Below are 17,997 nucleotides of genomic sequence, written 5' to 3'. Positions count from 1 at the left end.
CGCCTTCGATTGTGCAATGCAGTGAAATGTGTAGGCATTCTGACTCCTGGCGTTTTTCTTTTTGCCGTTTTCACGCTCTTTTAAGAGCAATGGGCCTGTGCATGCGCGTTTTATTGTGTAATTCACGCTGCACACGTGCACGCCGTTCAGCGCGCATATATTTTTCACATTTATATTCCCTTTTGCATCTAGAACAGCATACGGCAGCTCAACAAGCGCTTGCTTGGTTAACATCCCTGCCTTCTCTCTTGATAAGCTCGCACGCGTAATGGTACGCCCACACTAGCGACAAAAACGCGCGCGACACGCCGCACGCGGCAAGCGCCCGCGCGGCAGACGCGTGCGGGCAAGTCCACAGTCGCGTTTTGCGGCACGCGGCAGCGGCCCGTGGAGTCCCGCGTTGTCTCGTTCCATTCGATACTTCTCGCGACAACGCGCTCTCCGTTCTGCCAATTTCGTCTTCCATCGGAAGTGTGTGTGTTTTTTTGCGCCACTGCCGGCCACGCTCAGGCATGTCGGATACGGACGAGAAGCTACTGGTGACTGTGAACAAATACTTGTTTGTTCTTTACTTGTGCGACGCCGACGTGCCAGACAGCAGACGAGAAAGTTTTGAGTGCGGTACAGGGACACTGAGGGCCAGGCGCACACTCTGCTTCCCCACCTTCACCAATTACTCACCTGTCATGCCAAACTGCTGTCCATAATGTGCCAGCGGTTGGCGCGCAGCTCCTTGTCCGACGCTCGATTTATCATAGAGGTACGCATATCCGCGAACGGTTTCCAAAAACGCCTCCATTGCGAGGCGAATTCTTCGTCGACGCCTCAGTGGCGGTGTGGTAAGGCTTAACAAAAACAGCCCCCTTGACTGGAAATGGCCTCTGAGATTTTACGGCGCGCGTGTCACTGTTCAGTCTCAGAGCCCATAGGTTATGATTCTTTGCTTATGCGACAGGTGGCGCCACAACAGCGCGGCTCGTAAAGCGGCTCGCTTCTGATTGGTGGACGTTTCGCGTCTGCCGCGAAAAATGGGTCTCGCACCCATTTGCGCGTGTGCCGCGCGTTGCTGCCGCTTTTCGTGAATCTTGCCGCGCGCGACAGCACCGCTCGCCGCGCGCGTTGTGTCGCGCGCGTTTTTGTCGCTAGTGTGGACGTACCATAACGTGTGCAACGGCGCACAGGAGACCGCAGCGATCAAGGCCAAGTCGACGATACCAATGGCAGCCCCAGCATTCCCCATGCTGCTGCAACAACCTCGGGAGCCGGCGGCCTTCCGTGTATTATCAGCTGAAGACGCTGAAACCTGGCTGGAGACGCGCGAGAGGACTGCGACGTTCAACAGTTGGAACGGCGACGATAAGCTGCTTCATGTCTATTTTTCGTTGGGTGACGCCGCTAGGACATGGTTTCAGAACTGAGAGACCAGCCTAGTGACGTGGGACCTATCCCTTGAAAACTTCGTTAAGACCTTCAAGAGTGTCGTACTAAGAGAAAAGGCCGAAGTTCGCCTAGATACCTGAGTGCAGCTACCCCATGAGAACATCGCAATCTTCACGGAGGAGATGAATCCGACGCCAACAAGCCTGAAGAAAAGAAAGTTCCGTCCTTGATGCTGAGTGCGAAAAAAACAACTATTCGCTGCATTTATACTGAACCCACCCAAGAATGTCGCAGAATTTGTTTCAGAGGCCACAACGACAGAGAAAACGCTTGAAATGTGCACCAGGCAATACAACCGGCCCGCGCTGACAACAAACCCACAACCTTCGCATGCGAAGGTTGCGGGTTCGGTTCCTACCTGCGGCAAGTTGCTTTTTCATCCACTTTAATTTCCATTAATTTATCGTTTCTTTATTTCATTTATCAAGCACAAGAAATTTCCCCTATGTTGTCGTTGGTGTCAGTGTTTGTTGGCTTCTCATGATAAGACTAATAAAGATCGGGCCCCTCGGTTAACCCCCTTTCTTCTCGTTTATATATGTGAGTGAGTGAGCTGCGCATCACATTCAGTTCCACTTCGCTCCAAGGTCAATGTCGATCCAAATAAGTCGCGAAGCTTCTGGCGAAAAGCGAAGAACCAGCTGTCACCGACATCAGCAAGGCCGTTTATGGGAGCAGCGATTGAAGCGCGACTATGTTTGGAGGGAACGAACATCGGGAAAGAAAAAAAGGGGTTTTGTGTTAAAGCGAGACATGTACATTCATGCAACGAAAATAATATTCCTGGTCAACTTTATGTATATGCGTAACAAGCAAAGAAAAGACAAGTTTATTTTATTATTATCAACAAATACATTTTTCCAACCCCCATCGTAAGCGGGGGCGTTGACACGATGCAATGGGGTTAATGCTGTTGAAATCGCGGACTTCGGACCTCAAAAAGGTGCCACGTAATTCTAACGCATTTCTCTCATATGCGAGAGAAATATAGAAATCTCAGTGGCGTTCTCGCGGCAAATATTGACTGCGAAAATGCCACTGATCTTTCTTTTTTTTTTTTCGCCATCGACCTCGTCCTTCCATTGTGACCGGCCCGGCGTTTCATCCTCTCAAAAGCTACTTCTGCGCTACTGCAGTCTATTGTTTTTTCGAACGTGACCGAAATTACCTACCAGACCTGACTGGTTACAGCTCCCACTTGCTCTGCCTAGCATCCCTACAAGGGGAACCACATCCACCTCTTATTCTATACCGGTACTTTTCTACCTCAGACGCGCCGGAAAGGGGCCTTCGCACCGGTAGGGCGCATGCTACAACGCTTTCCACAGCACTGAGGAAGCAGAGCTCGAGCTCAAGACGACGCCACCCTGGCTACTTGCCTTTCTCGTATTCACCTGCGCATTTTGGAAATAACCTGTAAGCACATGGCGCTATTAGCTTCCTGCTCGTGCAAAGATGTTACAGGAAGCCAATTAACTCAATTCAGGCGCCTATTCACTGCATGAATTGCGCATAGCTCGCCGAACTTTTTTTTTTACCATTTGCTGGCATTCTCCCAATAATCGCTTTCCCAGTGCTACAAGCTAACAGTATCTCTTCCTGGGAGACATCGCCTACAATTTCAACGCTGTATATATTGAAGCAAGGTGGGAAACTGGGCAATAGCTAGTATTCCATATTGAAATAACTAGAGCAACAGCAGGCACAGAGCACAAGAAACCACAGGGAGAAGCGCTGACTTCCTAACTCACTTGTAATAGAAAAAAGCATGAATATATAACCACATGATCCCAACTACATATATTTGCGCAAGTTGTCAGGACTGCTACAGATCTTCGAGAAAAGGCCAAAGCCGAAGGCGGCTCCCCACTTGCACATGACTTGCTGATAAAAGCCAGCTGCAAGTCAGCGTTTGTCCTTGTCGCTTATTGTGTTGTGTGTCTGCTCTTGCGCGATTTATATCGGTATATATCTTGCGCAATAATTCGTGCGGTAATGGTCCGTTCTGTAACGGTAATGGTCCGTTCTGTTCGAAGGATGGGGCTAATCAGCAACCGCCGTATAGGTTTTCAAGTTTACAAGCGGTGCAAAGCGCTATCAAGGACGCAGCAGTGGGAGGATCTGGACTAATTTAACCTCAGGGCAACGTCATCCTGAAGCAGCTGCGGTCGGGAAACGGCCCTTGGACCCTGATGTCAGCATGTCATCGCCACTGACTCAGCGTGGAGATTACCCTGAAAGTACTGACGTTGATCTCATCCTTTCGCGGAAGCAGCATGCAACGTCGGTGTTCATAGTGTGTTTGCAACATATCACTTCCCCACTATATTATCATCAAGTAAGGAGCGGCAACATATAATTACGTCGCTAAATTCTGTACTGCTATGCGTTTATCACAATCACAGTTAGTATCAGCATTGACTCTTAACACCTTACCATCTTTCTGATTGCTCGTCCATGCGATGCATGTTGATGTTCTCAATCAATTCTAGAAACGAAGCCTGCGCTGGTGACCAGACAGTGGCATTTAAGATCCAAACCCACCAGGTCTTGCTAAAAGCACTCTTTATTCAGTCACAAAAAGCTGAATCACGCGAAGCCTCCTTCCCTTCAGTCTTGTCTTTTGCTGCTGGGCACCTCCATGACTCTAAATTTCAACACTACCTTATCATCTACGATGTGCCCCTTCTCCTCCAAGTGCGTCGCGATAATGCTTGCCGGGCTCAATATGGGCCCTGTCTCATTGTCCTTCGGTGGCATGTAGTCCTCGCTTCTGCCGTCAACGGTCGTGTTCACGTTCAGCGTCAGCCTCCTGCTCTTGTCCGCCGGGTGCATGAAGGTCAACACCATTTTTTTCTTGATGGGCCACACCAGGGAATCGTCGTATGCTCCCTTGAGCACAAAAACAGCCAGTCGCACCAGAAGTAAATCCCCTGAACTTTCAATCAGCAATGCGGGAGTAATCTTGTACCCGTAGAACGAGCAAGTATGTCTGGAGCAGCGTGAGTAGGCTACGCCGTCGGCCAGCGCTTTGGCCTTCAGAGCAGACCAATTTTCGACGTTCCAGCGAACAGGCTTCGAAATTCTCTTGGGATCTTGGGAGTCCTCGATTGCTTTAGCACGATTGCAAATAGCGTGTCGCGATGTCTCCTCCGCCTCTTCGCACTGCGGATCCCAGCCGTTCGAATGCTCCTGCTTCGTCGTCTGCAACCTGCTAACCGTTTTCGATCTCGCAGTGAGCGCAGGTGAGGCATCTTCGTTGACGTCTTCGATGAATTGCTTCAATGTTTCTCCGTTTATTTCATGGTTGCGGTGCATCACGTCCTGGCGTAAGAGCAGCAAGCTGCCATTGCAGTCCATTGCGATTTCATTCGACACCCTGCCAGCGCTGGACGCCTCTTTAACTCCTGAACTGCCACGCTTCTCTTCCTCGTCTTCGCCAGGTTCGTCTCCAGGGGATGTTGACCAAACTTGCTTACTTTCAGCCCCATTTGTCAGCAATGAGGTTGTCGGGGTGTTTATAACATCCGTAGCTTCTCTTCCGGCATCCGTACACCAGCGAGGCGGCGCGTAGCCTGGTCTGTACACGTAGTCCTCGTACCGACCGTTTACACTCAGGATGCTTTCCCACCGGCAGCGAAGAAAGTGTCCCAACGCCTCCCCGATAGCATAAAAATCACCGTCGGCGGTGTCACAACTATCAACATGCGGATTTTCTTCCCTGGCGATGCTCGCCGAGAGGCCGCATTGCTCGAGCTGTTTCACCTCTTCCCGATTTCTTTCCGCGCTAGCACACTTCGTGCGCGGGCAGGACTCATTGGCTATGGAGTGCCTTTCGCGAACAACGTCGTCCGCACCACCCGAACGGGCAGCACCCTCCTCGTCGCCGACTACGATTACTCGCACGGAGTTGCGGACACTTTTGGAGCTTGCTTTGTTACGTCTATATGCGACAGGGAAGGTTCTCTTCTTGCGAAGGCGTCTCCCAAGCTCCTTCGTTATAGGTCTCCCATTTCCCACAGGCTGACCAGTGTCATTTTCGTACGATGATGGTGCGGTTGCGGGGCCATTCCCATTGAATTTTGATGAATCGCACGGTATTCTTGTGGAATCACTCGGTGCTTCGTGTTGAGCATCCACGTTGTCTTTCGTCCTGCAGTTTAGCGGGTAAGGTTGAAGGCAGCTTGATGCCATGTGCTGGTCCAACTCTCGTAGCAGTACAGTCTTGCCGCAGAAGTTGCAGTCGAGCGCGTGGTACTCGCACTCCATTTGGAAATGCGCCATTGTAGAAAACGCAGGTCCGACGATGTCACAGCCCTTGTCAGCGTTCCAGCAGCGTATCTGTCGACCACATGAACAAAAAAAAAAAGAATGATAATAGTTAGCACAGTAATGTTAAGTTATAACGGAAATATCCAGCAATTAGGCTTTAGCTTGTTAATTCATTTGTCGTATTTATATTTTCACAGTGTTGAGAGCAATAGGCCTGTTATATTCCTAACAGAAGTGTGTCATTGCGTGTAGAAGTCACGAGCATACGAAAATGTGAAACTGGGTCCATTGCTTTGCTACCTGAATGCAATTTTTATTTCATTCATTTGCCTCAAGCTCAGGCTTCACAAGAGCAGTTCATTGTACGGTTGTAACACATTTTTAATAACAGTTTCCTTGAATTAATTACCATCGACGATGAAAACGACGGGTATAGGAAGGTTGTTAAGAGTCCGCACATGAACTGAACCATGTATTTTGTACAGCTAGGTACGCACAAATAGGTCATTTGGTACATGCTCATCTTAAGCAATGTGCAGCAAAGAAAACAATAAACAAGATAGCGGGCAATTATAAAAGGTTAAGTGCAATATTATCAAACTCTAGTAGACATTAACAAAGCTTCGCAGCAAGTAATTCGTGAACAATAACGCCAAAATATTGCCAATTGGCGCGTAATGCTAAGTTGCTCAAACTGCCTTTTCACTATTTCGCACGCTCTCTCTTCTCTCATCACGAAATCTATTTAGGCTTTTTATCTCCGTCATGTACATATTGTCTGATAATTTGTACTTTTTTTCTAGCTTTTTATTGCAATGAATATTTCATGGATACTTGGTGGATTAAAAGGTTTGCAGAGACGCGAGACAAACGCACTGCGCATGCCCGCAAACAATGACGCCACCAAAAGGACGCACCCTCGCGCTCCGTTCAATTGTCTCTGTAGTAGCGCTCTGCCTTTTGATGCTGACGTGACCTTCGCGCGTGCCAAGAGTAGTGCTCTTCCTGTGCAGCTGTGCAAGGGTCCGCTCAAACTGTGCGCAAACCGCACCACGGTGCATAGAGTGGTTCGAGCGAATCGGACAGTACGCGTTAGACCGGAAATGCGGACGGTTTTCCTTCTTTTGCGTCTCGTACACCGTTGAGTGGCGACGCCTGAAACGGATGTGGCGGTGCTCCTAATCCTACCAGCACAGTATCCCTAGCGAGACCGTGCAGGGTCGCTACACCAGCGTCTGCGAGACTCCTATTAGCCGCCGCGGAGCTGTCTCTGCTGAGCGGCGAAAGTTGCTTCACGGGCTGTGTCGCGCCAACGTGTCGCTTCCACGTATTGTAATTCAAGGCAATCCTGGAATTTCTGGAGGACACCTCGCTAACCAGAAAACTGTAGCCCCCATATTCTAGAACACCCATCCGTTCAACACGTCACGTCGACTTAATAAGCTGGACGGAAGTGCCGCCCCTCCATAGAAGTGGTCACTCTACTCCATTGATACTCCGCGACTATTCGTAAGGATCGTCGCGTCTCCTTCAGTCCAGGGAGGGCGCCATGCTCAACTCGGTGGTGTGGAGGAAGAGCTTAGAGTCGAGGACTGTTTGAGAACACGGAGTTAGCTTTCGGGATTGCGCCCACTTCTATACTTGCCATGGTACGCCAGCTTCTCCCTCTAACCCTCTCCGTATTCTTCCATCCTCTTGCTTCTCACTTCCGCTTCCCCACAGACACTAAGCCGTGCACCCGTTAGAGCTGCAAAAATATCTGTCTCTTCTTCTTCACCTCAACCCCCCCCCCTTCCCCTCTCCCTTCCTAACACCGCCTGAGGTGTTTCCAAGGAACGCTAAGCTTTGCCATCGTTAGTCGGGGAACTTATATGGAAAAGTTTGTTGTGCCACTGAATCTAACCACTACGACACGCAGTGTCGTTTGGGGGCTGGGGGGGGGGGGCACTTGACAATCGTCGAAAAACATCTAATCTGCACGCTTATTCCAGCGACCTGCGCATAGTTTCCTACTGCAGTGCTGGAGACGGACGCAAGAGAGGTGGCGCATTCATGCGAACACCACTAACTGCACAACTGGTTGACATGTTGGAAGGGCGCTAAATGCCGAGATTCCTGTCCAATTAGTAATAACTATAAACAACGACCAAACATGTGCATTCCACAGTGACCACATGCGCAGGTATCGGGGACAGGAAATGCACTTTCTAACAACAATGAAATAGGCAACAATTAGGTTAACGAAACGCGTATTTATTGTACGAGCAGTTAATTTAAATGATTGTGCGGTTAGTGGCATTACCATGAATTGATCTTTTTTTGCGTTGTCCTGCAACAATACAGCTTTAAATGTTGCGCAGCTCGTTGGAATGCGCGTGCACATGAGTGTACAGGACCAATGACCCAAGTTGATCCGGTTGATACTGAACTGAGTTCCCCCCGTGCAGCAGGCCGATGCTCTCACCGTTTGATCGTGAGCCAAGTACCCGGTCGTCCAAATCGACGGGATGAAGTTCCCAAAGAATGCTAATAGCTTGTTAAGAAAAGAACGGTGTCACGCAGCGCAGCCGCAACGTAATTGCCATTGTGCGCTAGGCGGCTGCCCGAACATATATAAATCAAAGCCATTTGTGTTGTAGGCAGTAAAGGCCTAGCTCAGTTCGCTTCATATTTAGACATGCGTGGAGGACTGCGCGTTTGGCGAAGGTCCAATAAGCGTTGCAGAATGACCAGTTCACTTTAGTTAGCTTCACCGCACAACAGCTGCATTTTACGGCCACTGCCACGGGCAGTGAGTTTTCCTTAATGAGGCACACGCGCACGCGGCGTCTAGGGCCACAGTACGAGTGGCCAGACGCCGAAAACTGCCAGCTATTCAAAGCCGTTCCTAAAAAAAAAAATAGAGCGAATGTCCGTTTTGCTTTTTCTGTCGTCGTCTACGGGGTGAGTCGCTGCGCTGCTTCAATGGTAATCGCATTACCGTCGACATTGATCGTGAGATTGGTTCTGTCGAAATGCGACTGCCGCGCCTGAGATCGAACCCGAGACATCGAGCTTAGCTGTGCAACGTCATCGCCACTAAGTTACCGCGGCGAGTATCATGGCTGGACACTAATCGCGATTGCTGTGGCTTATTGTTGCGCGACGACGCTTGTTCCGAAAGCCCTGCGATCCAATGTTGGCGTTGATTTGGTGCTGGTGTTTTCAACAAGCGTAGTCTATAGGCGCTGTGTATGCAGTACCAACGATTAACACGGTTCATTTTTTACGCTTTCTTCCGAGCTATGACGTAGCTCGTACACTTCTGGCTGTAGGATACATCTATAATTTTGCGGTCAAATATTCCAGCTCTTTTGTCTTGCTGTAAATGTAAATCCTTCGCACAGAAATTGATGGGAATACGTTGCTAATTACTATTATCATTCAAGTTAGCACTACGTACGGACGAGTTACGGTATACAAAACCGATATCGCCAAAATTACGGCAAAGCTGACGACGTCCGGATTAAAGTTGCAGCGAACTAGAAGCGCTGTGTCTGTATCTGTTTCTTTCTACGTCCTCGTTCAGTCGCGCTTATACTCTTTACCATGAACTAGGTAAGTCAAGCAGGGAGAATAGAAGTTTCTCTAATGATCCGTGGAGCGCGACGACCGCTAACGAACTTTTCTTCATCAACAGACGTGCTACCGACCACCGGAGTGAAAATTGGCACAGGCGATACGACCCGTAGATACAAGGAACATATACAAGTCGACCTCACAGTGGCGAAGGTCTGCTAGGTCACGTGAAAATTGTCAGTCTTGGGTGACTCGCTAGATTTCATCTTTAAAAAAATTGCACTGAGCACGTGCTGGTGGGCGAGACACGAGACAACCGCGTAGCTTACGTGGTTGTCTCGTGTCTCCTTCTAACGTCCGTTGTTTCATTTGGCACCTTCGTTGTAATCTTCAAAAATAGGTCGATCTCGACGCATGTGGCAAATGGTGTTATTTGTTGCTTAAGCTTTCTTTGATGCTTAAGCGAATGCTGACGCAAGTATTACGGAAACGAAATGTTAAAGAAACAAGTGGTCATGCAAAATAGTGCAAATGCAATGCAATGCTTATGCGAAAAGCGAACGCCATTACGCAAATGCTTCAATGTAGGTACGGCATCCGGTTGAAAGCGACGCGGATGGGGAAGGATTACCAGATTTGTGCGAATTCGCAGAACAGCCAAATTTCCAGCGAAGCCGCCTCTTTCGAGGAGTTTTGTTAGGAATTTCAGTTGGCTGAAATTAAATCACAGGCTTTGAAACGATGCTCGCAACAGGCTCGATGTGTCTGTTTTCGCAACGTTGACCGCAGACAAAGCTTTCGAGTATTTGTGCAAGAAATTTGTAGCAAAGGTTCATTCACACACTTGATGTTCCATGCACATCGGCCACAATGTCCGCCCTTCGCCTCCTTAGCTCTCCGAAGAAAGTTTCAAGAGATTACACTTTCTCATGCCCCGCATTTCCTCTAAGTATCAGCTCTGCTAACTATCCGGTTCTCCCAAGAGGCGCCGAAAACGCGCATATACCGTTTTCGAGTGCTCCTTGGCGCATTAACAGCTTCACAATAATAAATTTATGAGGTGCAACAACGCACGCATATGTCTGCCTTTTGCTATGCTCCCTGTACTACCACGCACAAGACGGTTTCTTTGGGTTACGGATTTTCCTGTTGCCGTCTTCACTTCTCGCATATGTTTAGGCAATCGCCCCAACAAACGCAAACTCACGACAGCATTGTGGCAATATCAAAGTAACCTTAGCGTCGCATAGATCCAAAACTAATGGGTTTTAGCCTAGTGGTTAGTTGCTTGTGATTAATGGACTTGCGTCTAGTCCACTAAACAGCAGCAGCATGCACCGGCAAAATGATGGTATAGGAAACGAATAACAGTTACCGTTCGAACGCTTGTGCAGCTGGCCATCAAAACAAGAGGCTGTCAACGCGGGAAAAAGCAGCCTTCAAAGTGCATAGCGTCACTGCTGGGCGCGACAGTGTAGCGCCGATGATTGACAGTCATCGTCCATATTATCTGCCCTCTCAGTGTAAGGCAAAAAATGTCTCCGCCATCAAAAAATCGCAAATGATGTAAAGAGCGTCTTCCCGATTGAATTGCGTGGTGGACCATTCGTTTAGCACACTTGTTTTTGGCAACGAAACTCGGCGAATCCTATCAAAATACGTTGCACTTATGTCACCTTTCATAGCTCATAAGGCTTTATTCACTTTAGTGCTCTTCGAGAACGTGAAGGTAAGCGTGCATGATAAACTCTGACGAGACGCTGTTTCACAATATATTACGAGGAAGAAACAACTAAACGCTTACTTGTCATGGAGCAAATTATCAGAGTCTACACCAAGGCAATAAGAACACGGTTGGGTCAAAATGCAAGCCCTGGAGTTACCGCTCAGTTATGTCACATTGTGCCTCATTCAAAATAGGAAATTATTATGGTGAGGGGCCCCCCTCATTATATTCGCAACACTATAGGGATGGGTATAGAACAGCCGATAGAGAATTAATACAATAGCGCACCTTCCGAAGCGTGATTCGATTCCCCGCAGGAAAGCACTTATTTCGCGACAGCGAAGTCCTTGATTCGAGTCGTGTGTACGTTAATGTATGTATGTATGTATGTATGTATGTATGTATGTATGTATGTATGTATGTATGTATGTATGTATGTATGTATGTATGTATGTATGTATGTATGTATGTATGTATGTATGTATGTATGCATGCGTGCCTGCATGCATGTATGTATGCATGTGTGTTTGTGCATGTGTGTTTGTGCATGAGTGTTTGTGCATGAGTGTTTGTGCATGCATTCATGTATGTATGTACGCGTGTGAACACGATCGTAAAAGGCAACAGGCAATAAAGCCAATGCTTCATTGCGTGTTGGCTTTATTGACCCTTTTCGCAGGGCACTTTGTTCTAGAGAAACCAGACGGCGCTTTCGGTGGCGTGCCACATGTGGCCTCAGCGACAGCGCACGAATGCGAAACCACTACCGCTTCCGCCTTGCTTCTGTGCGACCTACTGTCGGAAATGCAACGGTTTTCGCTAACGCACTGTCCTCCAATCATGCCGGATTGAATCATGTGGATTGAAGACGTGCGCAGTAGTTGGCTGCAAAAAATAGTAACTGGCATTTTAAGAAATGGAATGAATCTGTGCAACCAAGTTCGCGGACCACTGCTGCAACTGTCCGTACGTCTTACCGGCACTGCGATATGTACGGCTCTCTTCGAGGATACGGAAATTTGCTCAACCGCCAGCGTTGTATCGCTAACCTTCAAAGAAAGTGTTTCAGCCCTGTAACATCGGCAAGAGTGAGCACTGCTCGTTAAACAATGGCAAAAGAAGCAGCGACGCTTCCTTTCATAGCAAGTTTTGCGCACACTATTGACGCACATCTAGATAGATAGATTATGGGGTTTTACGTGCCAAAACCACTTTCTGATTATGAGGCACGCCGTAGTGGGGGACTCCGGAAATTTCGACCACCTGGGGTTCTTTAACGTGCACCTAAATCTAAGTACACGGGTGTTTTCGCATTTCGCCCCCATCGAAATGCGGCCGCCGTGGCCGGGATTCGATCCCGCGACCTCGTGCTCAGCAGCCTAACACCATAGCCACTGAGCAACCGCGGCGGGTGGACGCACATCTATAGGAACTGGCACGGAAGTCTAATCACGACCACTCTATCGCCAACGTGCCGTTGAGTGAATGGGCGCACACGTGAATATATTCGCATGATATACGCCCAATAAATGACGGACTACACTGACAGCGCACGAATGGTCGTAGCTAAATCTTTATTTGCGATCCACAAGACTAAACGAGTTACTAGCGATAATACATCTTTGCTACAAGATATTACGATATACAAAACGGCTATATTTCAAACCGTGCGCGCAGCAAGAATAAATCTATCGGAACTGAGTACTCCCGCGAGCGATTACACATAAATAATCAGATAGTGACCGCCACAAGGAAATCTACTGAGTCACAAATGTGACAAGCCACTGATTCAACATATTTGTCAAATAAAGAACGAAGAGAAAAACACACTAATCCTGTTTCGATTTATGAGCCGAAAATCTGGATAGGTTGTAATGCACACTTAAGCTCGTTTTTAAAGCAAGAACGATACAGGCTTCTCGCGCCAATTTGCCATAGCTAATTCAGCTTCCAAAGTAAGCGCTTTTGTAAGTTCGCTGATGCTGCCTCAAAAGCTTCGTGTCGTCCAGCCAGTCACCGTCTACAGTCTCTCCCGGAACAGTTTGCTACGCCGCACCGACGTCACACACACTCTGTAATTGGGGAGGCAATGGAGGCGGTAAAGGCAGGCAATGGACGCGTCTACCTCGTGATCATACATAGCAGCACCCAGCTGGATCACATTGAAAAGGGTAAATATGGTCGTGATTAAGAAAAACGAGCCCCTCTGTTTCCCTTGTCATTGATATATATGAGATGATCATTTTGAAGTTTTCAGGATTTTTTTTAATCAGCTTCGACAAGTCACACTTATTTATTTTCTTGAGTTCGATTATTCAGAGGCGAATAACACTGGCACAAGAAATTGAAGCGCATATTCAAATAGGTAACATAAATGCTCTAATCAACTCCTTAGTTACTTTGCGGTACATAATGCAATTTACAATTGTACCTGGGGAGTTTGCAAGAGGGCACTCAGCTGGACGCGAAGCGATCACACATGCATGCGTCATGCAAGGTCACTTCAGCAGTGTCAATGACCCCTCCACCGCTTGTCATTAGCTTCGTGAATCAGTCATGCCAGTGAAGGGAACGAGAAAAGTATTCACGTTACATCAAAGACGCAGATTTTCACCGTCCTACAGTACGCGAATATGGCTCGACGAAGACGTCAGTGCACTATGATGTCATGCGTGCATTGCTTTGCTTTCTGAGTGGACCATTCTTCTGACCTGGCTGTCACTGTTGTTCATTTGTCGCTCAGAGCAAGACGCACCTGTCACACTGTCACGTTTCTTGCTTGCGCAGCTTCTCGACGTGCTAATACTAAAAGATGGTGGCCACAAGGATGCCAGTGCGAACTATTTCACTATGCTTTAATGACGCATAACGCGAAGCAGTGACAGGAATGCAGGAGCATACAGTGACAAGCGCTCGTACCTGTTCTTGTGCCGTGCTGTTACTGCCTTTACCCTTTATGCTCAACCAAAATGTTCGAGCTTGAAACTAGCCTACGCAAACATCAGCGCATGCCGCTATGAAGGCGCTGCCGTGTTATCTGAGAAACAAGGGACTGAAAAATTGTGAATGTACACTGTGTGACGTAGGATGGGACGGTGACACCGTGTAACATTAGGAACGCCTTCGCAGACTGCGTGAGAGTGCCCACAGAAACAGTTGCATATTGTATGCATGTATGTGTGGGTTTTTACAGCGAAGCTGCATACCTCTACCGTTCAAGTTAATTTTCGCGTCGTGGTAAGCAAAAAAAAAAAACTCCCCACACGTTGGCCAATTCCGAAGATAGTGCAATGCCCGGCCGACCCGCGGCTGAGGTGCAGTTCGTCATTAAGGGGCCCACATACGCAGCTTCGCTGGTCATCCTTTTCAGACTTCTTTTTCTGTCTCATTTATCTCATCCCTTTACCCCTCTCCCGGTATTGGGTAGCCAACCAAAGATAATCTCTGGTTTACCTCCCTGTCTTTCCTATGCCTTTCTATCGTTCTCTTCTAGCTTGAGAGTTACGTGCCTGCGTACGTTCTCTTACATTCTTGGAAATAGCCGCCGTTGCTAGCGTAGAAATTGTAATTAACGTATCGTACATCAGTTAACAAGTTTATTTTTAACTGTTATATGACGCATGCACTTCCTGAATAGAAAGCGTTCTTGAGAATTTTAGATGCTGTAAATAATGTAATCAATCACAAATGCATGCCATGGCATTTAATGCGATGCAGATACAGTGGTGCCCAGAAGTTAGCAGACCCTACTTCGAAGGTGACTCACGTGATATGGCAACCAATCGGGAAGCAAGCATGGTCATCTGAGAACGTCACAATGTGTTGGCAACATTGCAACCTTTCATTTTTGTTAGGGAACGCATTGCAGTGTAGCTGCCAGAAAACAAAAGCTTTGTGAACAAACGTGGGACATCGGCGCCACATCTTGCCATCCTTGCGAAAGCACGGAAAAGTTGTTTTTCAAAGCTTTCATTTCGTGAGAAATAATGTTCAGACACAACGTCTCCATAGATAATCACGGATAGCCAATATGGCGGATGCTGGTGCCGTTGCCAGCAGCCCCTCTTTCACTGGCCATTCCGTGTGCCTCGCTTCGGCTTTCATACAACAGTATAATAACATAAGCACTAATGCTGCATCTCGGAACACGCAAAGTTGGCACATAATGTGAGTACGTATTCAGAAACAGTCCTTGACGAGTTATGATCATTTGTTATGGCATACACTTTAAAGCGGAATCGCGACAAATAGCCACCTAACTTGTTTGTGAAAATTACGTTTAACTATATTGCAGTATAGCATTTCGATTATTTCTATTTCATGTTGCAAAGTAACCTCTACTTGTAACAACCCAGGTTACATCTTTCCCGTGCTTTTTCAACACTGGTGCTCTAAGCATAATTGCCTATTTCCACTGCTGACGCGTTAATGCTTATGTCCGCCTTTGAATCTCATCGCTTCTGGAAGGTGGACGTTGTCTACGGCTCTTGCTGGCTGAATATCTGGACATTTCATTACGATGTGCTGAGTAATCTCTGGACTTTCGCCGCACCAGACATGTCTCATCCCTCAACAAATATTTGTTTTTGTACTAGGGCGGTCAGCTTGGTCTCATATAGCAAAGCACAGCCCTTTTTGTTATCGTATAAATTATACTTCCAGATCGCGTGAAGACACTCCAACAAGGCCAAGGATACGTCGGGGCGTCGGTGCAAGCCTGTTCAAAACGTTGTGCAAGATTTAAAAAAAGCAGAGGCTGATTTTGAAATATTTGTTGCTGCGTGGTTTCGATATATGTGGGGTACAGAAAGGAGGCGTCGCTGATAAGAAGTACAAAATATGCCTCTGAAGGGAAGGGGCAGCAGCTGGCGCTTGGAATAGAGTGCCTCATGAGTATGCTCGCCGGTTTCACAGCTATCTACGTTGCCAGATGCGGACATGCCTCATGCTCGGTCGTCCCACGCGAAATTAACAACTCTAAATGATAATTACGTGTGTCGCATGCAAGACATTTTTTTTTCTCATTGCCATTATCAGGTGTAAGCATCACCGGTTCCCAAAGTGACATTTAAACTTCAAGGGCAATAACGCCTGCGCGTTTGATTAGACGGAGGCACAGTAAATGCGTAAGGCCCGAATTCAAGTGGCGAGAACTGGAACATATGAAGGGAGCTGAAATCGAGCCAAGCGGAGCACCACTTCAATAGAAACAGCGTCAACGGCAACTTCGAATTCGGGGCATTTGCGATCACGCAGCCAATTGCACACCAGTGGTCAATTTACAAGAGCTCTGCCTGTAACATGATATCGCGTATGCGCATCCGTTGCGCACTTGTGCCCACTACGAGCAATACTAGTCGCTTGCTTCGCCAGAGGTCACGAAAATGCAGTTTGGCACGCGCTCTTAGATGTCGCACAACTTCCCCCCAACGTCGCTACATGAAACGCGTGATACAGCCGATAGCAATAGTTTGCGGACCACGTAAGCTAAACTACCTTTCCGCCCCGCCTAGCACAGAGACAGCCGCCGCCGAAAGCTAGGTTAGGATGGAAATTTTTTTTTTTTTGCCACCGCATCAATTTTCTTGTACCGCATGTCATCCTTCCATTTAATGGTTCTCACACAATGCGCGCAGCCCAGCGGCAAGCAATGGTCTCAACCCAGTGGCCCACACCTGGTATCATTGCAATATTGACACTAGTCTCAAGAAGGACGCGTGTCGCCATGGGGCTCAAGAGCGCGTCGCTTAAGAAACAGAAACTACAGAAGTCTCACGTCAAACAAAAAAAAACATTCAGATTGACACGCGCGTGCTTCAGTGGTCCCTACACTTTGGCACTCGTCTGTGATACGCGGATCTCACGCGTAGCTGTCGCGGCGGCAGCCCTCCCAGGAAAATTGCGCCTGGCAACATCAACGCTTAGTTTGCATCGCCTGCGCACTTACACTGAGCTCAGCGAGGTGTTCGTCAGGAAAGGAGGCCCAGTAGACGTGACGACCGGCGAACGGCGATCTGTCCAGCAGGCAAGTGCGACCGCATCGGTCGAATTTGTTGTAGCAGCGAGTGCAGGCAGTGTGACAACAGGGAAGCAGCGCCGTCCACTTGCTGACGAGCCCGCAGTAGCTACACACTCTCTCGGGCGACAGGGGCTCCAAGAAAGACGTGGGCCGCCAGTCGAAGGCACCGCCGAAGCCGAACAGCGTGCGCGTCGTCAGCCACGTAGAGTCCTCGGCCATCCCGCTGGAGGCTCGTCGAAGAAGAATGGAAGCACTGTTGCAACGATCGCTTCTAGTCGTACTGCCAACGCAACACTGCAGCGATCACTGGAAATTGTCCTCGGGCTCGTGCCCTTCTTCAAGCGAGTCTATCCCTACGAACACGAGCAACGGCAGTGCTGTGCAGGTTCGAACGACGTGTCGTCGTAAAGGACTTGCAGCAGAGGAATTCGCGTTTGTGTGACACCTCCGTCTCGCTCATTGATCGCGACGGCGCACTACCACTGCTTGGAGGCTGCGAGCTGCGCAATGAAAGCGTGGCGTGTACCGTAGTGTGTCAGCCCTGTGATAAGACAAAAGTCGCGATTGCGTTGAAGGCACCTTCGCTCTCGTTGACTCGTCAAAAAGGCGAGACGACAATCATTGGTGTAAAAAAAAACGTATATTTATCGCTCACTTTCTTGCCCGAAAGACATTCTTCAGTGTCAAAACCTGTGCGTGCGTCGATACGGCAGTTGCGGCACCCCCACCATCATGATGACCGTAACAAACGAAACGAAAACCAAAACTGCAATGAACATTGAGCTTATCACGGGCTAGCTGTCAATAAGAAAACGAAAAGGGGGAGTGGAATGCTGAAGAGCATTCACTGGAAGAAGCAAGTCATCAAGAAAAGAAAAGGAAGCTGGCACGAGGTGCTGTGTGCGTAAAACGCAAACCAAGGAGTTTCCATCCCATTGACCATAAGATAACCGAAAGAACTACTAATGTCTTCTGATCAAGC

At 48.2% G+C, this 17,997-nt stretch overlaps 1 protein-coding gene across 1 annotated transcript; it reads right to left on the bottom strand.

The window, feature by feature from the left end:
* Positions 1 to 3,988: 3,988 nt before the first annotated feature.
* LOC135916271 (uncharacterized) lies at positions 3,989 to 17,652 on the bottom strand. Its single transcript, XM_065449596.2, has 2 exons — positions 16,944 to 17,652; positions 3,989 to 5,781 (listed from the first exon to the last, which is right to left on the bottom strand). Exons 1-2 carry the CDS (start codon positions 17,232 to 17,234, stop codon positions 4,051 to 4,053), a joined length of 2,022 nt encoding a protein of 673 aa, XP_065305668.1. The 5' UTR covers positions 17,235 to 17,652; the 3' UTR covers positions 3,989 to 4,050.
* Between the last annotated feature and the right edge of the window lie 345 nt (positions 17,653 to 17,997).

Source organism: Dermacentor albipictus, chromosome 6 (genome assembly GCF_038994185.2).
Source record: "Dermacentor albipictus isolate Rhodes 1998 colony chromosome 6, USDA_Dalb.pri_finalv2, whole genome shotgun sequence".
In the NCBI taxonomy this organism is placed as follows: Eukaryota; Metazoa; Arthropoda; class Arachnida; order Ixodida; family Ixodidae; genus Dermacentor; species Dermacentor albipictus.
Note: the sequence above shows the minus strand (reverse complement) of the source record. Positions and strands in the feature narration are given on the sequence as shown.

Excerpts from the sequence above, each read along its gene's own strand:
- LOC135916271 (XM_065449596.2), bottom strand. The coding sequence starts at position 17,234 with ATGGCCGAGGACTCTACGTGGCTGACGACGCGCACGCTGTTCGGCTTC. Across the intron at positions 5,782-16,943 it reads AACACCTCGCTGAGCTCAGT|ATACGCTGCTGGAACGCTGA; the intron begins GTAAGTGCGCAG and ends TGTGGTCGACAG.